The sequence below is a fragment of the Gasterosteus aculeatus genome, chromosome 17 (genome assembly GCF_964276395.1).
Source record: "Gasterosteus aculeatus chromosome 17, fGasAcu3.hap1.1, whole genome shotgun sequence".
Classification (NCBI taxonomy): domain Eukaryota; kingdom Metazoa; phylum Chordata; class Actinopteri; order Perciformes; family Gasterosteidae; genus Gasterosteus; species Gasterosteus aculeatus.
This window is the reverse complement of record NC_135705.1, coordinates 18,957,567-18,983,741: the sequence shown is the minus strand read 5'-3', so window position 1 is coordinate 18,983,741 and position 26,175 is coordinate 18,957,567. Positions and strand designations below refer to the sequence as shown.

The window sequence follows — 26,175 nt, the reverse complement described above, 5'->3', positions numbered from 1 at the left end:
TTGGCATCCAGATTTGAAGATCAAAGCCCCAAAATATGTTGCATTCCAGAGGGAACCTGGCAAAAACCTGTACAAATGTGCATGACGGGAGCCGGAGCTCCAACACAAAAAGGAGGGAACGAATTGTCCCGTGTCGCCTGTGATCTGCTGGCAGCGCCGCGATGAAGCGCCTTTGTCGACATTCAAAGCTTTTGTCACAGAAGGACGGGAATGATCCCGCGCGCCTCGCTTACAGCACCTTCCCCGAAGGGGAGAAGGAGGCAGACAGGCCATGATTTAAGGTTTCCAGCAGCACTTCTTTTCCCTTAAGGTTATTTGCCCTTAGAAAAACACACCACACAACACGGCTCACTAGATTACATGGAGCCCCTGTGGAGCGGCAGCAGCCGCATCCATCTTCACCCGAATGAACAATTTCCTCTTTTGACATTCTGGAGCCCTCTGCGGAGTCCACGGGACTCGTAATATGCATGCAGTCCTGTGGCAACGCGCTCTTATTTCACCGCCCCCCCCCCCCCCCCTTTGCAAATGTTCACAACGGGGCAACATCTGTTGTCCCTCGTCGAACGGAGGGGGGGGGGGTATTTTGGGGGACGAGTCGCAGCGAATGCCTGGTCCTCCAGGCACCGCTCGCCTTTGGATTGACGGGAACGTTTCCAACGCTTGTGCTTTGCCACTGGTGCAGAAAGTGTCTCTATCCTTCCACCAGCTTTGTTTCCAGTGCGTCATTGGTAGAGGGGGGGGAGGGAGGGTAAAAGGAAATAAAGCACCCCATTGCCTCAAGGTCCCTGCCTCCCCCCGGCAGTTCCCTACGGCCTGCTGCGTTACCCCGTTTCGTGGAGTGAAGTGATCCAATACAAGCTGGAAAGAAAGACTGTCCTTTAGGGAAATGCAAATGCTGATTCGAGCCGAGCGTGGCGTTTATTTAGAGTTTCTGCACAGGTGGAACAAGTCAGCCTTGGATTTAATAATAGTAATACTTTAATGTTAAAAAGCTCCTTTTCTAAGCACCCAAAGACGCTTTACAGACACACAGAAAAAAGCAAAGAATTTTCTTTTGGAAAAAGGCGGCGCAGGTTCAGGCTCTTGTCATCCCCCGCCTGCACTACTGTAACTCCCTCCTGCGGGTCTCCACGCTGCCGCCATCCGACCTCCGCAGCTCATCCAGAATGCATTGTGTTGAGGGAGAAGGTCTGGGCTGAGCGGATGAGGTCATTCGGGCCGATGGGGAGCATGTCGGATTGATGGCGGTCGAGTTTGAGAAAGCAGGTGACTGAGGCGACGGTAGAGTTGGGTGTCGTCAGCGTAGCCGTGGGAAATATGCAGATGTGGCTGGAGACGGGAGAGCGAGGGTCACACAGGTGCAGGCTGGTGGGATTGTGATCAAAAGAATCTGCGAGCATTAGTTTTTCAAATGATCTCTAACCCCAAATTAGAGTTTGAAATGGAGTCCACGGAAGTATCTTATCACGGGAGTACTACAAGCGTGAAGTACTACGAACGTGAAGTACTGCGAGCCTGAAGTACCACTTGAAGCGTCACACACATTTGCTATTCAGGTTGTGCATGACGGCCTCTCCACACATCTCACCCGGTTGACGTACAGAGATCTTCTCCACACGAGCAACTGCATCTGCGAGAACAACGCTTTATTTGTTCTGTGAATGTGAATTAGAACGTCACACAGGGTGTTGATATTGGAACAAATTCATGCGTTTGCTAAAATGATGCCAGATCCCTCTACTGTAAACATCACGGGACGTCTCACATTTCCCCCGCCTGTAAGCACTCCAGGGTTTACTTCCAGTGACCATCTCAGTCAAATCCTCGAATCCAGTTAAGCACCTTGCAGTCCTATTTGCTTTGTTCCATTCCAGCCTCCATCAAAAATGTTGCCCACCCACATCTTCACCATGTGGGAACACTTTGGGTCCTCACTCTGCTCGCTCGAATGGAGAGAAATCAGGGGGGGGGGGGGGGCCTCAACTCTCATGTGGTGCTTGTATATTCAGAGGGACGGTCCGGTCTGCTGACTGGCTGAAAGGTTCAATAAACCCGGCTGCAATTCCCCTGTATCAGCACGCGATCTGAGACGGAAACTATTTTCATGTTAATTAAAAAGCTATTTCACCGCTGTGGACAGATAAAGGACGGCCTTATTTTCATATTAATGGTGATCGCCCCACAAAACCGTTGATTTCTAGAAAGACTTGAGCAGGCAATTTATCCAGCTGATGTGCACAGAAAGTAGACCATATATCATTTATTTACTTGGAAAGGAAATGTTTTTACCCAGTTGCAAATGAAATCAATTGACTGATGAATTCACTGCATGTAAGTAACACCCTTGATGTGCATTCTTCTCTCTTTACTCCCCCAGTAAACATTGTGTTGTCAGAGTGGTTTTAGCTCCAACACAAATTCACTTTGTTTGCAGCAGTTTAATACATGGATGTGAACTATGGATGAGCCGATGCCGCAGCCTCTCTACTAACCAGCAGACGGCAACTCAACTGCTTGTTAAAAGAAGTCCGATTGAATATAAGTGTATGAGAAAATGACTCTGCTTCTCTCTTGATTTATTCCCACAACAAACATTGCAAATTTTAGTCTTAATCTCTAGTTTCAAGACTTCTTCATATAAGGGGTTACTTTGGTCTCAGAAGACAGTTGGAAAAAAATTCAATACAAACTAGAAAGTAGATTCTTTAGGATAATCTTCTTCATATCGTGCATGTCCAAATTATATTACAGTGTTGAGCTAGTTAGCTTCAAAATGTCAATTAAATATATGACTTAAATAATTGAATTGTAAAGTCAAACTCCTTATATTACAGTCTGTGTAGAGCAATGGGTTACTGATTGCTCATCAAAATAACAAGTACAACTGGGTATTATTAATGGGAAGAGGGTAATTACTTGTTTCATGGCCCAGAGGATCAATGTTGTAAAGCAGGTCATTTGCAGATCCACTGCTGGCTTTGCTATTGCCAAGAAATCCCGTTTTATTGCTTTATAATGCAAACATATAGCACAATGTTACCATGTAAAGAGCACACTTAATTTTTTTCTCATTTAAATGAATGTGAAGTCTCTCATTCTGACCCTCACGTTTCCGTGCAGAACTCTGTGCATTGAAGGTCGGAGAGTGAACAGACGCTGCCACACAGTTATCGGTCGTGGTTGAATGACGCTCCACGGAGCGCCGTCAGTCGGAGCGTTGTCTAGAACCACAGGACGTTCATTCTCCTCCTCCTGCAGTGGCTGCCTCCTATTAAACGCTGTCTGGACACGACAACTCAATTGCACCTTTTGTCCTTTGCAACAAACAACAGCTCGAGGGCTGCGCGGGCGAGCGAGGGAAGGCGGCGGCGGCGGCGGTGGCGGCGTCTTACCTTCACACGCGTGTCCGTCCGTCTTCAGCGAGAAGCCCGGGAAGCAGGAGCAGCGAGCCCGGCCCGCCGCCACTGCGCACCGCTGACCGCAGGGCCCGTTTTCTGCAAGACACGAGGCCAGACGGAAGCTGCGTCACTGTGCGGCCGCCATCTTCCATTTTCTTTCTTTTTTTTTTTTGATGGAAGGAAGTTATTTTCCTCGTTGCAAATGTGGACGTGAGACACACGTCAGCCCGTGATGATTGAATAAAGCAGCGGGGGCCGATTGGCTGAGCGGATGCATTCTGCTCACTGCTGGCAGGACATCAGGTGGGAGGCTGGAGACACCGAGGATCTCGCCACCTCATAAGAAACACTCTCTAAAACCATACTGGAGGAAATGATAATAGAAAGAAGATGGAACGTGGCTTTGGTGTTAAAAATTGAGTTTTAAAAGGCCAGCTGGCGTTTATTGACGTCTGCTTGTGGCGCTACCACACTGCCAGTCTGTTTCATATCAATGAACCTTCTTTCTACTTTATCAAATACAAATGCGACCAACAAATCAATCAAACTAAATGCTCAAAATAAATGATTTTCTTTACATTGTATTTTAAGTGTGTGACGGAGGATTACTTTAAAATATAAATCTACAAAGCTTCAATAACAGGTGGAGATCAATATTTGTCTAAATTACATAGATATTAAGCATATCAGTGACCATTGTCTCTCAGGTTAAATATGATGCTATGTGATTACGCTCCATACAAATGTAACTGAGACCACTAGAGACGACGTTCAACATGCAGGGATCAGATAATCGACACGATCACATGAGTGATCATCACGAGTCCCACAACAGGCAGTGAACATTAGAGGCCCGAATCAGGCCTCGTGCTCCTCCATTAATGTGTCAAGGAAATCCCTCTCATTTTGTTGCATTCTGTATGTTTACGAAGGAGAAGCTTGAACGTCAAGGAGGGCGACTGTTCTGTCGGCCCAAAAACTCTGCAATTCCAAAGGCTGCAGTGCTGAGAGTTCAAATCTGTGAGGTCCTCTGGACAGCGAGAGAACGAGGAGGAATCAGAACGTGTTTACAGCAACATTCTGCAGACGTTCTGTTTCCAACCTGACGGCACTACGACAGAATACATCTCGTTAGGGTGCAACAAATGAGACAGACCAAATCGCTCTCGCATTCACTGTCTACAAAGCAGCACCTGTTTGAGACATACCTCACCGCTTTCTGGCTTTGAGACAGTCGCTCACGTCAGGGACAGGAAATGGTTGAAAGGCAAACTTTTCTGATGATTTGCCACGAGGTGCGTTTTATTTTCAACCTGAAAGCGACCGGCTACAGTGACACGGCCTCTTGTCTTGTCTCCGTTGCCTTTTAGCGGCCTACGTGGAAAGGTTCACCGTTACCTGCACATGGGTTGAGGCCGGGAGTGGTCCCTCCGGCTAAGGCCCCCTGGGTTGGGACCGCAGCGGGGCCGTACTCTGGGACTCCGTTGTCCTCATCGGGACTCACTGCACGTGGAAACAAAGACCAGGAAGGACACTTCAACAAAGGAAATGATTCCGCGTCACGACCGTGACGCACAAAAGCAGTTTCAAAAAGGGTGATATTCTGTATCATACTTATTTTTCTAATGACAGTTTAATGGCAAAGACATACCCGGTGCGCACGAGTGCCCGTCCCGCTGGAGGACGTAGCCTCGGTCGCAGCCACATCGGTAGGAGCCCCAGACGTTGGTGCAGGTGTGCTGGCACAGCTGGCCCGCCAAGAGCCGGCACTCATCCACGTCCTCCGGATCCCCCACTGCGTTGGCGCGTTCATCCGCGGCGCCGATGGAGAAGGCCTCGTTGGGGAACTTGCCGTCAGAGACTGGAAGGAGAGGAGTGAGCAATGAGTCCCGCAAAACCAGGGACCTTGCCCCTCCTTTAGAATGTTTCAAGTCACAAAACATTACCAAAACAAGAAAAATGTCACCCAAGTAAGTCATTTCACCTTTGCTGTAGGACCCTTAGAAGGCTTCCTTGGTTAAGGAAACACTTTAGGAACTTGGGTGGAGGCCCCTCGTCCTCGTGGTCCGAGCGCTTGGGAGGTGGGCTGAAAGGAAGCGCTGTTCCTCCGGAGGCAAAGCAGCCGATCCAACGTGTGTGTGTGTGTGTGTGTGTGTGTGTGTGTGTGAACGTGTTCAGAGCTTCCAAACTGGATAAAAAAAGCTTTGCCACTGCGCAGATTCTGACCCCGTATGAGGTTGAAAGCGCAGGGCGGCAGCTCGGGTATTTTGGGGTTTTATTTTTGTATCATTAGAGGTGATATAGAGACACAGTCTATGAATTCTACCTGCGTTAATGCCACAGACAGGCGCCGTGTCATTGGCAAAAGTACCTGATCAGGACCCCAAACGGACGAATTATGTTGAGACCTCACGGTTATCCGATGCTAAAGTGTCTTTAACCTGCATTCTCTCTACTGACCACTAGGGGGCATGTCCTCTTGTTGCACAGATAAGTGCGATAGGACAGTACTACTTCTTTCTTGATTTATTACCTCAGTAATAACAGCATGATGCTCATTTAGTAAACGATGGTCCATTTAGAGTCAAACTGACCATAAAGCAGATGATTTAGGGCGGGCCTACTGGGATTGACAGGTCGCTGCTAGAGCATCTTTTCGCCGTTCCTCCAGTCTAATTAATGTAATTTGAGTAAATGGCGACGGTCAAAATACAAGATGATGACGGAAACGCTCGAGGCATAAAGGGGCAGTCCGCAAACCAACCGGTGACGTCACGACAACCCTGCCAGCTTCTTATGTACAGTCGATGGTTTGAACTGGAACATGCAACTCTAGCCTTAGGAAACCGACATAAGGAGACAAAATAACACATAATCCTCCTTGCTATTAACATTCAGACTGATGCTTTTAGCTTTAATGCCTAAACCATCTGTTACAGTTGAAAGGTGAGCATAGTGCAGAAACTAAGCTGCACCAAGGACCAACAGAGCTATAAATCACAGACACCCTTATATAAGGAGGGCTACGGGTCTGACGTGTACTGCAGCAGCGACGGACACAGCTTTGGGTTTTCCAGTAAATATTTCTCACAGTATTTGCATGCGGGTTTAAATCCGGAGGATTTAACGTTTCCTGTTTTAATTAAAAGGCAGCGAGTCATAAGACTGAAGACACATCCCCATGGAAATAATTACAGTGCGTCTCAACCAAAGTAAGTAAGGGCATTAGGAGAGAGCTATACGCGCACGCTGCCTAAGAGAGGGTGAACCGTTTGTGCAGCTCTCACACCTCTCACAGCTTTTTAGCGGGCTGTTCGATTCCCACTTCGGAATGACATCACTCAGATTTCCATTTTAAAACCGAGCGCGATCAGCGGCAGTCGCCACGTCAGTGTGACGAGGAGGAATCCCATTGAGGTCGTGGATGAAATAACAGGCGCCGAGCAGAGGAGACTGACCTCCCCATCACACAACTATTCCCGTTAAAGGACTTGATAATAATATGTAAACTATATGCACACACTAATATGTGCACAGGGAGCGGCGTCTTGCTCATGTGAGCTCCCTGTGTAACCGCTCTACTGTCTCTTACCTACTTGATGCACGAGCAAGTACTTCCAATTCCTGCAAACATCTCATTATTTTCGTTGCAAAAGTAAATCTATAAATGAAGTAAAGCGACGTTGGACGTTTAGGCGCGTAACAAGAGGAACCTGTATGTTTCCCTCGAACATTATTGTGCTGTCATCTCAGACTCGCACCAAACCGACAGAGGGGAAATGAGGGTCGTCCGGCGGGGGCCGAAGGGCCCGACCAAGCAAAGGTATTTGACAAGTTGGGAGGGAGAACGTGTTGTAAATAACAGCAAAATAAGAAGTTAAAATCAGCGGCCTGTTGACCTAAACAGTAGAATCCGTCTAAATAAGATATGCTCAACATAACTTCATCTGTGAAATGCATAAAAAAAATGGCACAGACATGGAAGTGCACCTCAAAGACCTTTTTAGAAATGGGAGTGAGGAGCCAAGAACAACGGCAAAGTAATATTCTACATATTTTAGGCAACCAAAATGTTTTTCTTTAATAAAGTGAAACACCATTTGAAAAGGGAAACACTGACAACGGCGTGGTTGCAACCTGGCGAGCACGAGCAGGCCCACCCCTACAGCATACCCTGCTTTATGTGACGAATCAATTACAATTATATTCCAGATGCAATAACACGCATGATATTCAATTCTTGCCTGAAGCATGTTTATCGGGCTCTCCTTCATTTTCCCGCTCCGCCGCAGCGGCTCCGACTACAAAGGGCTGTACTGACTAACAACAATGTGCGTGACGGACGGGTTGGCAACATCAGTGACACGTTACCTTTACTAGGCGTAGACGTCGGCCCGGGCTTCAGCTTCCTCCTCAGCGGGATCTGACTCTCACCCTCCTCCTCCTCCTCCTCCTCGTCCTCGCAGCAGGCGAGGAAGACGTGACCGCACGGGAAGCCCAGGTTCTGGTGGGCGTCACAGCCCCGGCCTCGTCTGCGCAGGCGCAGGCCGAGGGCACAGCAGCTGCAGCACACCTGCCCGTCCGGACACAGCAGCCAATCAGCAGGGTGCCGTTCACATCGCTCACTACCAGCGGCGCCTCCGCCGTTACCTTTCGTGACCAGCAGAGGAAAGGGCACACGCGCTTACTGCAGCCCCCCCCCCCCACCTCATTAGTTGCAGTTGTCATGCAAAGAAACACAGTGTTTTTTTCTTTAACTTTCCACTTAAAACAATGACCCGGCACAGCGGTTTTCCTCTTGGAGGAACTGGGGGATGCTTTCCAAATGTGGGCAAAGCCATTATTCACGGGTCTGTTGGCCGATAAAGACAACTGTCTGACCTTCTGGCACCCGTGTCTGTAATTGCAATCTCGCTGAGGCAAAAACAACAGTGCATTCCAGGGTTTGTTTAAACATGTTTAAAGTCTGAAATTAACTGGATTTATTGTGGAAGCCACGTGGAATTCTTCGCGCTCCATCTCTTGTCTTTTTGTTCCCTTGGACTCTTCGCATGTTCCGGTTTTGAAACACAAAGGCAATGCCATATAAATGATGTCCTCTCAGTCCCCCCCCCCATTGGGATGTCATATGGTGTGACAGTGATTTACCTGGTGGGAGTCATCCGTGCACTGGTGCTCCTTCTCCACGGCGCAGGTGTCCCCTCCCCTGGCCGACGCCATGCCCGATGCACACCGCCTCTCCTTTACGGAGCTCAGGCAGCACTGCTTCCACGCAACACTAGACACACACACACACACACACACACACTAATATGTTCTTGAGCTGTGGCCAAAAAAATGTTTTGAGGATTTGCATTTTCTGATTAAACAACCTGAAAAACTAATAAAGTAGAAGAAACTTAGCCTGCTCTCACATATATAGAAATTGCTGTGGGATCCTTCAAAACCCTTTTTAAAGCCGTCTCCCGTCCGGATCGGTGGTTTTGGATCCACGGCTCCATGAATCCAATGGTAATCCATTGGATTCATGGCAAAAAACGGCTTCAAAACTAGGACAGCGACTTACCTGCATACGTCCTGGTCCAGTGGTGTCATGTGGTCGCAGTGGTGCTTTTCTGAGGCCCATTTCTGGCCGGCAGCACAGCAGCTCTGCAGCTGCTCTTCAACAGAGGCCCCCGGACCTGTCGGCCAGGAGACGGGAGACGGGCGTGAACACTACGTCACCGGCGCCCACAGGAGACCGACGGATAAAAAGCAGTAAATCTCCCCCCCGGTGTCTGCACAGCGAGACGCAACGGCCAGAAGCCCCTCCCCCCGAGGAGCGAGGTGAAGACGGCGAGGAACATATGGTAGACCGCTACGGGCCGCAAAAAGGCGCCTCGAAGGTTTCTGCAGCGAACTAAAGAGGAGCCGCCACGTTACCATAACAGGGGCCCCATTTTATGATTGGAAACTTCGGCCGGGTCTGAAGAGAAGTTACAGTTTGTTCTATAAATGGGTCCAACGGCTGTCGGCACGCGTTGGGTCGTGAACAAAGGCGTCTGACGGACTGGCAAAGCGTCAGCGCTCATGAGCGTACGGCCTGACAGGGAGGCGACGACTGAGTGCCGGGTCATCTGGAGCATTTCAGTGGAGTCTAAGTACCTGTGGCACAGAGGCCGCTTATGTAAAGGAGACCAGGATGTTGGTGTGTGGGGGGCGACACCCCCCCACATGAGACCTGTTAGAACTGGAAATAGAGAGATTGAAATAAAGAAAGAGAATGAAAGGCTGCCCGGTCAGATAGTACTTTCTGTCTTTAATTAGCTGCGCCAAACCACCCATCCGCCTCGGTGACCCTTTGACCCCCCGGAACGTTGGCACGAGTGTTCAGGCACACACCCATTCACACAGCGCACAACTGCGCCAAACAGACAAAGAGCTTTTGTTTTTCCATTCACTCGACCTCCGTCAGCTTTGCTACTGTGCAGAACAATTAGCTTAGTCTTCATATCCGTACGGCCCTGATATGAAGTTGTGTAACTTTCGAGACTTAAACCTGATTCATGTTAACAAAATCAAAAAAGCATCCAAAACACAGCAGAGATCATCGCACTCCACCACGGGAATTCCTGTTAAGCACAAAGCTTATTTCTAGTAATTAAAAAACATTAACAATCTGAGGATCAACAGTAAAGCGGCGGTCAGATTAAGCCGTTTCCCGCGGGCAATATTTCCCTCATGTGAGGAACCCGTTGTGTTCTCCTCCGAGTGTAATACGTCCCAACTCCGTCCTGCACACGGTACATTCAGAGAAAAACCAGCGTAGAGCTTTGAGGTTCACTTTGAACGTTCTTGCGTTTCGCGGTCACACATTTCACCGGCGCCTCCATTGGGAAACGGGGAAAGTGAAAGAAACGGCTTATTTCAACCTGCGAAGACGTCGGTGTTTCACTCGGCAGAAACTGTGTTCTTCTCACATTTCCTGTCGGCCACAGGTTGCTCACACACTTCCCAGTTGGCTGGAGCAAAAACATCATCCCTGTATCCTTCTTCATTTTATCCGGAGAGGAAAAGGAAACTTTGTTTTGCCGCCACAACCTGGCGCAGGTTTGTTGTTTCACACTAACAGCTGGCATCGGTGTGGTCGCCCACACGGGTGGGTTCCGCGGCGAAGGGGTCAGCTCTGCGCTCGGCGCGACGCGAGAGGCCGCCGATGTCTCCGTGGCGTGGACGCTTTTGAACTGACGGAGCGCTAATTGCTTGACCGATCACCCCAAATATTGATGAGCCTTATTAATGTGTCCGAGGTTCTACTCTGAATATGAATAAATAAATAACGATGTAAATACTGCAGAGGGATCGGTCACCTTTGCTAAATGTGTTTAAAATATTCATCCAATTATCCAACAAAGTTTTATTCTTTCTTTACTTAAATACAGTATTTATGTATTTATACTGCTGCACCGCAAACAGATGTTTCCACGCGCTGCAAACAGATGTTTCCACGCGCTGCAAACAGATGTTTCCACGCGCTGCAAACAGATGTTTCCACACGCTGCAAACAGATGTTTGCTTATATTCGCCATTGAGTGTTTATGCTTTGTTCCTCTGATCAAATGATTTTTTTATTTATTTAATTTGAGACACGGCAGTCAGATGTTATTGTTGTTGTTGTTTAGCTTTCATAAGGCTACGGCAGGGTTAAATAAACAACTTAGTGAAAACAAAAGTTCCATTACGGCCCTTTTAGTAATGTTTCTCTCCCACTCATTAATATTAACAGTATCTTTCTGGCAGTGTACAGATAGTTAGACGCCTGCTGCTTGAAAGCAGGTGGACAAACAGTGATATTGTGGCCGTTAACAACAAAACAAGCCATTTATTATTAATGTAAAAATATGGATGGGTGCAACTTACAAGCTTGAATCCGCAAACTGATATCGGGGCACAGTGTGAAAAGTTAAACCTAACATTCAGCAGCGGGTGTTATGAACTAAGACCAACATCGAGAAACGTGACAGTCGCTAGATGAGGTTCGACCGCACGTTGTTACAACGCTGGCAGACACAGCAGCCAGGCCACGACAAAACAACGGCGCCTCCATCACGCAGCCCCTCTTTCCTGTGGAGCTTTTCCCGGAAGGGAAACCCGATGGCTTATTTGTGAAGCGAGCATGAATGGACCAACGAGGCATTTAAAGCATTCGGGGAGCCGGGCCGGGGAGAGTAATGGCTTTGAACAATGCAAGGATGCTAACTGCCTCGGCTCCCGCTGCTCCGGCACGTTCGCCCGGCTTCGGTCTCGCCCACACACACAGAAACGCAGCTATTCATCGATTCGCTTTCTGAACAAATGAGCGGAGCCGCAGTCCCAATCACACAATGCAGCATGCGGCCAGGAATGTGTTCTCAGAGAGTCGTAGGAACATTTGAGCTGGAGTTGCTCAAGAAGTGGATCTTTTTATTATTAAACGTAACTATTTACTTATGGATTAGTTTAAACATTTTAGGGATAAGTCCCACATCTGCACTGTCTGCTGTATACACGGCATTTAACCATCAGTCAATAACTGCCTGGAGTTGAGCAAAGAACAGCGAGTGCAGCGAATGGAGAGACTAAATCTTCACTTCGTAATAAAGCCTAATGAGTTACTTTTGCTCATGTGTGTAGTATATTATGGAAAAGCACTTGATCCGTTTCTCTCTCTGATTGCAGTGCAGCCAATATGGCTCCAATGTTTGTCTTTAAGGCCAGAAGACTAAATGAATTCTGCTGCGTTCACACCAAACATCTATTTTCAACAACAACGTTATACATCGCACCTCACTTGGTTGAATGGCAATGTTTTACATTTAAAAAAAAGGATAGACAGGTCTGTTTTGTCCAAAAGTCAACTCATTAGGTGCATAGTTGGTGGAAATTCCCGTCTTCTCAATGCCACCTAACAAACAACAGCCTTGTTTTTAGTCACACGTTCTCATTCGGTACCTACGAGGTTTTCACATGAGCACACAGCGTAATGTGAGTGACATCGTCTCTGCCTCTTCTCTCTCTCGCTCACTCAGGCCCCCGGGGTCTCATCTGTGAAGCAGATGGGGACATTACAGACTGTGGGCTTAAAAGTACCGTCTTAAACCCCGAGTCCACGGCCGTCCCCGCTCTTCTTCTCGCCGTGGGCAAAGTCAGAAGTACAATGTGCTCCACTCAGCCTTCGGCGAGGCGACCTGAGATCTCCCACGACCAGCCCAGCATGCCCATCCGGCCTCCCCCCCCCCCCACTGCCCGGCCCCCTTTTCATGCCACGCAATCCATCAGCCGTAAAGCGCCGTCAACAGCAGCCGGTCCAGAGCGGAGCGCTGGGCCCGGCTCCAGCCGCCTCGTGGGAAATGTTGGCCGCCGTTTCTTTCCAAATGTGAGACAGCAGTTTGGCACAAACACAATATCCCGGTATTAGTCAACCAAACTCGAATCCACCTTTTAAAAAAGGTTAACAAGGTCTGTATCCGACTCAGCTGTCGGCTACAGCGGTTCATAAACACGCTGGATTGGCTCCTAAACGCTGAACTAATTTACACCAGAAGAAAGCCAATGAGTCATTTCCTTTATATTGCGGGACGTCCTCTGACTGCCACACTTCATTGTCTCAGTGCCGCGAGCATCTTGCATGATCACTCTGGTCCAGGAGCGGTCTGGATTCAATCTGAGCTGTGGACCAGATGCAGAGGTTCCCCTACGTTTGCAGGTTTTGAATGTTCGGTTGGGCTCAGAACCTCAGGTGCGATACGAGGTCCTCAATGCATTGACCTGAACAGACGCAAATTAGGAAAAATACACAGTTCATTGGGCGCGTTGATGCGTTATTACAGTTAACGTGTAATATGTAAAAGGTATTATATTTTAGCTGGTTTTGTTCTGCTGAACTATTGTAAAGTTCACAAGGAAGCCATAAAGGAATAAAGTGTAAATGCTGCTCTCCAGCTACGAGAAATGAGAAAAATGAAGTGGTCAAAACATGTGACTGGATGCAGCCTGAGATTTCTGCAGTGGAGGTTAATAGAAGAAGGCCTTTGTGAAATGCACCGGACACGTTGCTGTGAACCGTTCCAAATGTAGGTTATCCTAAATAAATACCTCCTAGGAAAACGTCTCGCTGGATTGTTCAGGATAGCATGAACAGAGTTTCTGCAAAGACCAAACAATATGCAACATTGGGAACGAGGAGGGAGAAACCCAGTGATGGATGGAGGCCGCTGATCTACATGGATATCCGCTTTACGCAGCCGGTTCCCCTCCCGCGAGCAAACCCCCCGTCACTGGCCTGACAACACAGCGGGACCCTTCCGAGATCCACTTAGGATATGTAGAAAAGAAAGCCTTTAAGCTGCGTTATATGAAAGAATTATGACAGGAGATGGGAATCAATAGAAACCATTACAGTTCTCCATGCAAGTTGCTCTTGATAATGACATCTTAAACAACACGCCGGGAATAACAACAGCAATAATGATGAACAGAAAATAAAAAAAGCTCCTTTCCCTCCAGGCCTGAGCTTTATTCCACAGTGCCGAGGAAAAGTGGCAGAAGCAATAGAAATAAAAGGAAATGCGTGTTATTTTGTTCAATACAATGCTAAAAAAAAAAACTGATCAATCCCAGTCAGGATGATATTTAGTGGGCTTGTATGACAGGATAATACAGCGAGCACTAAAACGCCCGCATCACATGGAAAAATGTTGGCAGCCCGCATGTGTCGTCATCCACGCGGTCGGGGTGCTCGGCTGCAGGAGATGCAGCATTGCTTGGTGAGGTTGGGGTCACATAGGAGGTCAGAGTGAGCCAGAGACAGCGTGTCTTCGTAATGACTCCCCAGGGCGGTAACACCACCCTCCCGTCCAGCCCATGAAACACCGCTTTCACACCGAGACTTCTTATTAGATGGATTAGAAAACGCACAAAGGACACTTGAAGAACTTAAATCCGGAGGATTGGAGCCGTCACGGATGTATAGGACACCCAAGGGGCGAAAAGTTGTAATACACATCGCAGTGCCATCAGGGTCTGACTTGTTAAACTGTTGACACAGAAACAACACTTTGTTGGACGTGTTTTCAGCAGCAGCGCTGCTGCGCTTCAACCGCGACTCCTTTGTTTGAGCTTTTAAGGGCAGCAGTGATTGACGGGTGATGACAGGGGGCCAAAGGTCGGGTCAAAGCGTCCTGGTGTGGTGGAGACTCTGGGTTTCAGGATAAGGAAATTGAATAGCCAAATCCAAAATTGAATTAATCAACTTGAGTGTATTGAATAACTATTTAGAAGGCATTTGAGACCGACTCCCCCAGAGGACCTCGGGCCTTTCTTCCATAGAGTCAGAATCTGATTGCATAAAAGTTCTCTGTAAAACAAGCTGCACTGGAAGCAGAGAGCTGTGCAACGTGAGAAAATAAGCTAATGGGAAGAATTATTAGAATACATGTATTTATATAAAATGTCTCTCTCTCTCTATATATATATATATATATAAATGTATATAAAATAGCCAAGATTCTGTTTAGGCTGGGGATGTCAAGCATACGGCACACCGCTGTGTTTAGATAGCAAACTTGCAAAGAGCCGCCAATGGAAAATAATTTCCTCTTATGAAGGCTTTGGTTGGAAGGGACTCACTGTTAGACCTTTAATACACGGTTAACTCGTTTAACTTCAGCTGAAGGACGGGTTCACTTTGAGGATGTTACTCGCTCAGATGTGACGTCGGGATGTTACCTCTCTAAGAATACATCTCTAAAGTATTTTTGATTGGTTTTATTTCTAAAAAAATTCCTGACACACATACAGTCATCCGTCGTCTGAAGACGCACAGATTCAATTAGGCAGAAAAAAAGGAAACCTCGCATGAGAGGGCAGAAGGAGGCTGAACGAACCAAAAGTACAAAAACAAAATTGCTGCATTGAAATCATTTCACACAATGAGAGACTATTACAAGGCCATCTGGAAGCATCTGATAGCGTGTTTGTTCTTGGGTCCGTCACAGTTTATTTATTGCAGTAAGTGATTATGGTACGTGTCACAGCCACAGGCGGACGCCGCTGTCGTCTACTGCATGCCGAGGAAGTTCCCTGTTGATAAACTTAATTCAGATGTTCAGACGCCTCGTCGGGTTCACTTTTCTAGTTGCGGCTCAAAATCTAGTTCTCGTCACTTTCGGCAACAGAAGTCAAAAGTCACCTTAAGCTAACCTGACTTTAACCCCCATGTTTCAGTAATAGCGGCTAATGCTACAATGCTAACTTCCCCAATTGTGTCAAATCCCACATACGTCTTCGCCTTATGTGCATCGGAAAGGTTGTTTCATGAAGAGCCAACTCACGGCTAATGTTCAGAGCAGAACACGTTGGTTAAATCACTATCGTTAAACATACGACAGGTGACTTTCAGGTGTAGAAAAACATGATTTAATTCCCCGCGAATAAACTATTACAATACTGACTACTACACCAAAATAACCACTTTCCCTCCCGCCCTTCAACTCTAATTATGTTGCCATTCTGAGGAAGCAATTGTGAATAATCCCATGTGAGGAAGCGTTTGGGTGATAAACGCATCCAAGGACAAACCGCAAACAGCTTCATTGACTCAAACTCCTCGGCTTATTTTTGTCATACAAAACTTGTCCGTTGCAAGATTTTAAATAGTGACCTTCATGTGATAATTCCTGTCTGAATACAAGTCAAACTGCATGGGAGGCACACAGATCAACATTTGATTCCATTTCACAGATCTGCCTAAATGGACACACAGTTTCTGAGAGCGATGTGATTCAAGTGAGATAAATGTCCAGTAAGACAGTTGATTTAACCGTAAGAATGTCTAAGTCGTAACTCAGTGTGAACTGTTTGTACAGGAATTCTTTGGGTAATTCCTCTCTGCCACTAATCCAGACACGAAGACGTGTCTTTTAAGCTTTGTCGACATACTGTGCTGTTTGGACACATTCCACATTCCAGATCAAAGTGTTTGCTGTTGCATTTCCCAGAGGAAGCAGTGTGATTACAGGTGAACAGATGGAGACTTTTGCCTCGTGTGAACGGAACACTTGACGGAGGATCTAGATGAGCTGCATTCAAAGGGCTGAAAGGGATTCTGGGAGGACGATGATGTGAGAACCTTTTGTCGTGTCTTTGGGGGTGGGGGTGGGGGGTACAGCAGCGCGCTGTCCTGGTTGTGCAAAGCATTTCCCGTGACCATCCATCTGAAGAGGCCCAGGAGTGTGACTGGCATTTGGATTACAGTTTTCTTCTTAAGGGGGACTGTCTCGGGCCTTGGATCTGGATCTCTCACAGGGGGGGGGTTGATTCAAGAAACACCCAGCGAGAGCGAAGTAAAACACACCCAGGAACCGTAGAGCATGAGCCCCCCCCCATGAATGACGTCTTAATTTGAACTGCTAATCGAAATAGTTCGGTGGTCGATGAATTAACTGTTTATCGCAGCTTTACTGAAGACCAGTTTGTCAATTGTTTCTTGTTTCCCTCCAACTTGTAGAGGTCTGCTTCGCATCCATATCAGCACAACACCTCATTATCCCCGGCCCGGAGTGAGGCCCCTACCTGGCCCTCCTCTCCATCTCTACGCTATCAGGAGAAAAAGCCGTTCATCTGGAATAAGAGCCACCCTGCCAACTGATGACTAAGCCTCCTGCATGTGCTGCGGAGGACACGGCCATGCATGTGGCTTCTTTTAGGGTAGAAACTTTGGGGCATCAATATTATTATGGAACACGCTTCTATTATGGACTTTCGATTCCTAACTTAGAAACAGTTAGGAAACTCAGTTCTGTGATTGCTGCTAAATTCCTATAGGAGAATAACATTGGATTTCTCTGTATGCAAATGTGTTTCTGTAATACATAAAATATGACATTCTGAACCGAAATATCAGACTGGAAGTTTCTGTAATGAGGCCCCAGGCCATGATCTACCATCCAGTGCAACAGCTGTATAATGTAGTGCAATATGGCCCTAGAGTCCTCCCTTCTACTAATACGCTATAGAGAAGTGTCTCATAAAACCCCACTTCCAAAGACATGAAGTAACCCTTTAACTCATTTCTGGGATCCCACAGAGGAAGCAACTCTGTTGTTTTTTTTATTTTATACATCCCTCCGCCAACCAGTCAAGTGTAATTTACATCCAGAGAGCGGAGGCTGTCATCTCTTCTTAGTCTTATTATTGGACTTTAATCATCCTTGAATACTTGTGGCTGTTTGTGCCTAATTCAGCATATGAACTGAGGTATTGGGTTCATGGGACCGGACCAGACGTACGGACAGACCGACAACCTGGAAAGTAATGCTTATGCACAACATAAGAAACAGCAAGGCAGCAAATCTTCAAATCTAAAACAATGGAACACACTGATGGCCAATAGTTTTCTGTTGGTTTGTAAATTAAATCAACATATAATTTACAGTATTAAAATGCTGTTACTGTTATACCCCCCCCCCCCAAATAGTTTGAATGGAACTATATATGAAATATAAATACATGTATACATCGATTGTTCCTTGAATGATTATGGGTTTGGATCGCACTGGTCCTGCTGTTATTGCGCTCAGAGTTTGTCTACAGTGCAGAGTTTATATCTGCCCTCCAGGGCACCAACATCTGGATCTGCTACAGCCTTGTGTTGCACACTATTCCTTTTAAAAGCAATTTCATATAGATCAGTAACGGATCCAATAACTATCGCATATTCAGTCCATGACCTTTTAAATAAAAAAAATGTCCATTATGCTCCCCGACCACCTGCAAGTACATTTTCACATTTGCTGTAAATGCACAAGAACAGATGTGATCCCTTCTCCACTCTCTGGAGTAAAAATATTCCACGACTCAAAAAAGGCAGCCGTACGGAATCCAAGAGGCACACATCTGGGTATCGCTCTACACCGCTTGGCATCTCAGACGTCGGGAAGCGAACAGACACGTGGCTTCCAAATCTCTCAAATGAAAATGTCTAAACCTGCGACTTGCCTCTGAAACAAAACCATCTGAGAGGCCAGAGAGGAATTGTTACCAAATCCAGATCCCATTGGGGGGGTTGAGGCAGTAAAAGAGCGGCGAGGCCTTGCTGAGCGAGGGACGGTGGTAACTAGTCCGAGAGGAGACGCTTGAGTCCTGGCTCCAGGCCGACGGCGGGCTCGCTATTTATGTCCCAATTCAAATACCTGGGAACATCTCCACTTCCTCCTGTGGCCTGATGACATGGCTCTGCCTTTGAAATGGGATAATTGTTGTGTTGAGCACAATGCTTTTCAACCAAACCTTGGGAGGGCCGTGTGTTTAAATGATTTATGTGGGATTCAAAAAGGGAAGCGGAAATCATTTCTCAGGAGTTAAGCGATATAATTAGGATGCATGATGTTTTTAAAGACCTATTCTAACCATTGCACTGTACCAATATCATAGAAACTAACTCATAGGAGCGCGTAGCAGTAAACTAAATAACGGGCAAAAAGATCACCAAATACAGGCGCAACGCTTGATAGGCTGATCAATCTGCCATGGTCATACTGATATGTACTACTACTACGACGTACTACTTTCCCCCCTTTTGAGTTTGCAGGTAAAGGTTCAATGTATCGGATCTGTCCAGTATCCAACAATGGATACGATATATGACAGTTGAATATTGCTATTTTACTATTCAGTCAAGCTCAAATGAAATATACAAAATGTTGGGGTCAGGGACCCTCAACGCACCTGCTTGGATACTGTTATTGCAAGAAGCAGGTTCTGTAATGTAAAAGTATATTCAACAACGTTCTTTTCATGTTCCAACAGCAATATGAGAGTGCGTCAGCTCATACGGATGACTTTTGGCAATGGAAATTGACTTACCTCCATCTGGTTTGACCTCCGGGTAACTCCTCCCCTCCTCTGGCTCCGTCACCTCTACCTGGTCTGCACCAGGCAGTTTAAAGAGTTCCTGATCCGGCCTTCCGGTGGACTCGCTCTTATTCAGCTCAACTCCCGCTGGCGGCTGGGAAGCGGTAACGCGGAGGGACGCCGGGGTTGTCGGGTACTCAGGCCTCCTGGGGGGGCTGGTGCTGGGCTCAGGTGCTGCCTCTGGGTAAAGGCTCGCTAGGTTGCTGCTTTCTGACTCCACGTCGCTTTCCTCCTGTTGTGCTGACTTTGTCTGGAAGAGGACATCTCTTCCTTCGGGCTCGGTGACACCATGAATTGTTACTATATCTTCCTCTGCCTCTTCAATCACTTCTGCCTCCATTTCTTCCTCCATGTCTGCTTGGCCCGTCCCCTGTAAATCTTTTTGACCGTTTGATGTGGCCTCGGGATGGATTGTGCTCTCTGGGCTTTTCGGCAAGTACAGCGGAAAATCCTTTGTGTCTGATAATCTCTGCTGATTGTTTCGAGTGTGCGTACCTCTCACTGGATGACTAATGTTCATCGGAGTCCCTGGACGAGTGGGTGTCACACTATCTGAAGCATTTTGGTGATGTGTCTTCATCTCAGAGCTTCTCTGGTGATGAACTGCGCTTGTTTTGGGATACTCTGGATCTTTTTCACTCCCCAATCCCCCGTTCAGTGGAAATACGACGCCCTTGAGTGCGTGCAATGGATTCTCTAAATATTTCTGTGTTGTCTGGTCACTGAACAAAAGACCTCGCGCACTTGTTGAACCCTGCGGCGGCTGCAGAGAGGCAGTGTGCACACGGGGCCTGCTGGTGCTCCGCTGGGCTCTCGGGGGGCTTTCTGCCAGGTCCTCTCTCTCAGCCGGATTGACATGGACTCCGTGTCGCTCTCTTAGCTCCAGCTTGCTGTGTCTTTCGAAGCTCTGGAGGGCAGAGGTTTGGTCAGGTCTCTCCGAGCCTCGAGACACGGAGATGACCTTCTCGGAGGGGGACGACTGAGTGGGGAAGACTAGGGACTGAAGGTAGGGGTCTGGGAAGGCCGTAGCACCGTAATCGTACTCTTCGGGGTCGTCCTTATCCAAAGGCAATGGTTTGAAAAGAGGAAGATTCCCGTTGGGGGGAAGGTGTTGCGGTGGGATCAATTGATCCAATTGGTCAAACCGGTAGGGGTAACTGTTAGGCCTGCTCGCTGTGTCGCCCCCTGTTGGTGCAGCGAACATTGGTTTATGGACCTGGTGCGGGTCACAGTCTGGCACAGGGTAGCACATTACCTTTCCGCCCTTGCTCGGGCAGTGGCAGACCCGGCAGGGGTCAACGTGGAAGGAGTGCCCGGCATCGTACTTTTGCTCGCCGTGGACGCACCCGACGCGCTCGCACTGCGCGCAGCCGTTGACCGGCTCCGACGCGTCGATGCAGTTGGGGGGCATGTCTGGGCAGCTGTTGTAGTAGCAGCTGATCCGGCCCCCTCCCAGGGGGCAAGAGCACTCAGTGCTGCCGTAGTCTACAAAGTACGAGTCGCCCTCGGCCACCTTGCCGTTCTTGAATCCGGCGTTGACGCAATCGTAGTACTGGTAGCCCTCGCACGTGCAGCCCCTTTGCAGGCACGAGACACAACAGCCGGCGGGCTCCAGCACTTCTTCAATGCAGTTGTCCAGCTGGGGACAGTCGGCGCCGGTGCAGTCGGGCTGGCTCAAGCTAACACTCGCGCAGTGAAAGAGGAATGCACACCTCAGCAGCGTCACTGCAGCTTTTAAAGCAGACATGGCATCAGGTGTGCACTCAAAAATCCAAAGGGATGGGGTATCGGCCAAGGCCTTCGGATAATCTTCAGTGATTCTGCTGCAGGTTACACCTGTGAATCATCGCTACTCTGCAGAAAAGGGAGGGAGGGACAGACAGGGATTTATTCCTCAAAATGAAAGCAGACCAACATCTGGCTTGGTGAGCTCAGGAGAGTCCAATTATTACGGCACCGTGTCCCTGTTATCTCCACAGGGGCGAACGCCACAACAATCCTCGATGCAATCAACCCAAAATTGAAACACTTCATACCGCTGTAGCAGTTTGAAAGTAAATCGTATGTAAAGCACATTCTCTAAAAGTAATTAGCAAAATAAAGACCAAAGGGCACAGCCTCTGGTGACTAACACTTCTAGTTCCTAATGATGTGTTAAAAAGAGTCGCAGCAGCACGAATAAAGTGTCACACACATCTGTTACCGAGTCGGTTAGTTAATGCAGTTCTGTGAAAACGCAGAAGCCAAAGCTAATCATTAGTATATGAAATCACGAGTTAAAATGTTTTTACAGCATATCCGATATATCATCAAAGACCCTCAGCGTACTTTCCCATGGCAATCGATGCGGGCTAGCATGCACGCCCCCGCCACGAGCAAACACCCCCCGCCCCCCCTCCAAACTCCCCTCCAACCACCCTTCCGTCCCAGGGCTTATCTCCAGGGCCGCACCTCGTTCAATTCATCAAACCTCAGGGTTTTTTAATTCTCCATTCACCCTGCCGGCTTGAGAGACTAACAACGTTTTCTTTAAGAATTCAAATAAACACATCATGTATAAATAAATCGTGACTTTTGGGGATCTTTTAAGTGTTCACGGGCCCTATGATGAACGGCCCATGTATGATTAAAAGGCAGATTCTTATATTTCGTGTTGTCAAAGCCAAGCAGATGCGCCGATGGAACCTCAAAAAGCTTTCTGCACAGCAAAGAAAAAGTTAAACAATCGGCCTTTATCGGTCTAATCTTTCAGTGTGGAAGCTTTGGATATCCAGCAGTCATTGAAGTTACCGTACAGGACACAAGAGCCTTTGGCAGGGCTGCAAGAGTCGCCTATACGCAGCCCTGGTGTTTCCCAGAGTAGTGCGGGATGGGGGATCCCTCTCTTTTCTGTCTGCCTGCCTCTCTGCGCGCACACACACATACACAAACAATCCCTCGTGTCATGCAAGAGGATTCTTCGCAGCTTCACTTCTGTGCCTCTTTGTAAGTCATCACCACTTTAAACTCCTAGTGGCACAGCGCAGACAATCTGCAACAACACCAATGTTACAAAAAAAAAAAACTTTAAGGAAATCAATAAAGTTGTATATCTGTCACATGCAGTTAGCAAGTTGGAGATGTTGAGCCTCTGAATATTTAACCACAGACCAAACAGAGAGTCTTTAAACACCACATAGAATTGAGCATGAACAACCTGTTGCCATTTATACCCGATAACTAAACAATAGCACAACTCCCCCGTAACACTGGGGTTTGAACAATAAAGTATCGGAGCGGCTCACTCCGACTCTACAAAGCGTCCGTTTGAAGCCTCGACGCGGAGCGCGCGCCGCGCCGCCCGGTGAACGTACCTGGTCGCGTGCGGACGGAGCTGCCGGGTCCTCGTGAGCAGCGCGGCCGCGGATCTTTGAACCATCGCAGCGCTGCTGGGACCTGCCGGGCGGAGGGAGGCAGGCAGGGAGGGAGGGAGGGACGAAAAGTCCACCCCCCTCCACCCACCCACTCCGCAGGAGATCCCATCACGGTAATGAGGAGCAGGCTCTCCGCCTCACACACGCGGCTGGAGACGTTTACTTGGCTTGGCCATGGAGAACAAATGAATAGGAATGACATGGTGACTAGTGGAATGTTTGATGTACGAGCAGGGAAAAGTTATACATGAATATACACACATACACATAAAGCTATGCTCCATATAACAACAGTAAACAATTGTTTTCCATGTATAGGTGCAGACGAGTAATGGACATATTAGATATATTTTTGGTATATTGGGTCACAGTTGTTTTAGTTTGGCTCAATTTTGCACACACGGAAGAAAAATACAACCTTGATATTTTTGAATGATTTGAATGATGTTCCTACACCAGTTTGACACGTCACATGATGCTCAAGTAGGCTTATGTTCAGATAATCCAGCACCATTTGTCATGGTTTGGTGTACCATTGTTGTTGTGCCCCACTCATGCTGTGTGCATGTTGTGTCTGTCCCCCCCCCCCCCCCTCTCATTCTTTATGCTTAGAGAGGCGAGTTTGTCCCATCTCTATCTCCGCACAATCATTTAATTTTAGGGCAAGAAGGTGGATGAGCGTGTTTCAAGCATAATGCCTCATATAAATGTGCATAAATCTGCATTTTCTTCTGAAATTCCACATAACAAAATAAAATGATCAGCTTGTTTAAAGTTATTACTCAACTCTATTTGTCCTCCCATATTTAGCTCGCAGATAAAGTCCTGCCGCGCGGCCAGTGCTAATGTGCTGCTGCACTCTCTTACATTTCCTTTAGAGCCATGTTGTTGGCCCCCGAGGTAAACGCCAGGCGCTGTTCACTGCCCCGCTTTCAAGGATCTTGCATGTACCTCTTAAAAGGAAGGCCGTAACCTCGGCTAAGCAAGAGCCGCTCGCTCACGCCGTTACTCATGCTGCGGTCTGTCTCCGGCCAGTCGCAGTTCATGTATTTTGCAAGGCTAGAGGCTATCGCAACTACCCACAGAAAAAACACATCTCTTGCACATGAATGTGGAGCACTACTCCCTTGAGTGGGTGAAAGAGCAGGACATTCAACGGAATTCACTCCTGGTAAAGAAATAATTCAGCCTATCATATGTATTGAAGGGAGCACGACCCCCGGTAAACGGCGGGGAGGTAAGTAACTTTACGACTTGAGACCGATCTTGCACCTTGCTTTCACAACACACTGCTTCTTTTTTTTTTTTTTTTTTAAGCGGTCCCCTTTTGGACGGGCATCGTAAATCAGGCCCCTCCCGAGGACGCCTGAGTTCAAAGCGTGTAGGGAGCGGGAGCCGTTGTTTTCGTGATAAAAGGTGGCATACTAGGGGCTCGCCGTGTCGACCCCGATGGGCGGTCTGGACCCCCTCCCTGCAGCGAGTACACGGGTCTTAATGAGGAGCTGACAGAGCCCGGGGGGGGTGAAGCGGTGGTCGATGCTGTGATAAACTGCTCCCCTCGGGTCGCAGATAAGACCACTGTAAGCGGAGTGGGCCTTTTACCTAAAGATGATGGATGAGGTAAAACAATAGAGAAGGGTGTTAAGGGCGGGGGGGGACGCGGAAGGACACGTCCAAACTTGCATTAGGCTGACATCTTTTTTACTCCATCGCAGAGCCAACGGCCTTGCTTTTCACACATCAGTTTTTTGTCTGGGGTACCAGAGACGGCAGTGTAGAACAAGATCACAGAGGGGTCGCCGTGGCGGAGTGAACAAACTTGCATTTTCGTGCGTTCCTAAAGGGATCAGGCTCAGCCTTGCTGTAAAACACAGAGTGGGACTCAACAACGCATGGGTGAGAAATGTGGAATCCCAGTGTGATCTCCAGGGAGCGCCGCCAGACGCAGACAGGGCTCTGAAATCGCCCGAGAGGCTTTGGGGGAGTCAGCCTTCACGGGGAGCATCTGGTTCAAGACTCACTCGTGTCCCGCTTGTATTGTCCATTGAAGAGAGGCTTGGCAGGGGCCCTCAAACAAATGAGTTCCACTTCAATCTTGGCAAGCGAGTTATGCGTGTCTCAACTCGTGGGATTGGCGCAACACATTAATGGGAAAAATTCAAGTCTAAAAGAAAATTATAATAACTATTGTTTCCAGTTGGGTTTAGTATCTTGATTGCTATTACTGTCTTCTCCATAGCAGCTGCAGCTTGAGGAGAGTGAGGTCATGTGGTATATTTGCTAGATGTACTTGAGGATTATTACCTAATATTACTTGAGCAGCTGCAATGGAGGTTGTCTCCCAAGCAGAAGCCATGTATGTAGATTCCCACATTAAAATGCTACATTTTTAACACATTTGTATTCAATCCGACCAGTTATGTAGATGGTGTCTGTGGGCCTCCTACAATTTCCTTTTTTCAGCTGTAAAGGCAGAACTTTTGCAACAAAAGTAGACAGAAAATACAGCTGTGCATACTAACTTGTTTTATTACCCAGTGGCAAATCCCACATCTCCACAGCCTGGGTCCAAATGATATCCACCAACATGACACCCCTCACCCCCACAGAGCCGGTCTGGTGACCAGCATGAGGAGGAGGTGCCAGCCTGTTTATTCCCTTAATCATTTTTTAAATTGCCAATACATTGTTGTGTCCTCACACTTTAATCATCCAAATTTACCAAACTACACCAGACAGGACTCAACGGCAAGGGTAGACAATTTGGCAATTTGGCTTTTCTTATACTGTATATTTTAATATATAAACATATTATAAATTGAAATATATTTTCTTATATATTAAGAAGTGCTATGTTTAGGAAACAGCATCATAACGCAGTGCACAACTGGACTGATGTTGCAACCACAGGTCTGCCGTTGGCACTATTTAGGTACGGAGGGGTAAGAATCTACAGGCAAACACAATGGAGGTTATTCATTGCTGGAATGTCAGCCAGTGTGTGTTGCTGGCTAAAACGTTTCAACGAATAAATGCATGAAATGACTGGCTAACTACATTCAGATGGTAATGTGTATTGAAAGTTTTAAAAGAATGTTTATATTTTGTATAAATCCCCCCGATCGCGGCCTGGGAGACTAAAAACGTTTGGAAATATCTCTCTTTCAATGAACAACGATAATACTTGCAGCATGTTGCAATTAACATCTGGCACCAGCTCAACAGCAAATTCTTATTCCTTGCAAAAGGCAGCACCAAGGTCTGTAGTTAACGATATACAGGAGAAGATCTGGTCGAAGCATCGATGCAGCGTCATTGACTCTTTTTTTGGCCGGCAGCACAGAAACATTCCTTCTAATACTTGAAGAGGTTTGACCTGCACTTGGACCTCAGCCTGACGGGTTATCTGAAGGATACAGAGCAGTGATTTG

General features: G+C 47.5%; 1 protein-coding gene across 3 annotated transcripts in view; it reads right to left on the bottom strand.

The window, feature by feature from the left end:
* Nucleotides 1–23,132, bottom strand: part of fbln2 (fibulin 2) — a 32,259-nt gene extending 9,127 nt beyond the window's left edge. The window contains exons 1-8 of one of the 3 annotated variants that reach the window (XM_040204307.2): nt 22,685–23,132; nt 19,284–21,185; nt 8,968–9,082; nt 8,550–8,679; nt 7,773–7,974; nt 5,053–5,262; nt 4,800–4,904; nt 3,396–3,497 (exon numbers count right to left, since the gene is read on the bottom strand). In XM_040204307.2, coding sequence (XP_040060241.2) covers nt 3,396–3,497; nt 4,800–4,904; nt 5,053–5,262; nt 7,773–7,974; nt 8,550–8,679; nt 8,968–9,082; nt 19,284–21,078 — 2,659 coding nt within the window. In that variant the 5' untranslated portion in view covers nt 21,079–21,185; nt 22,685–23,132. The remainder of the gene's footprint in view (nt 1–3,395; nt 3,498–4,799; nt 4,905–5,052; nt 5,263–7,772; nt 7,975–8,549; nt 8,680–8,967; nt 9,083–19,283; nt 21,186–22,684) is intronic. The other 2 variants (XM_040204309.2, XM_040204308.2) reach the window with 2 other exon arrangements.
* Nucleotides 23,133–26,175: the final 3,043 nt, after the last annotated feature.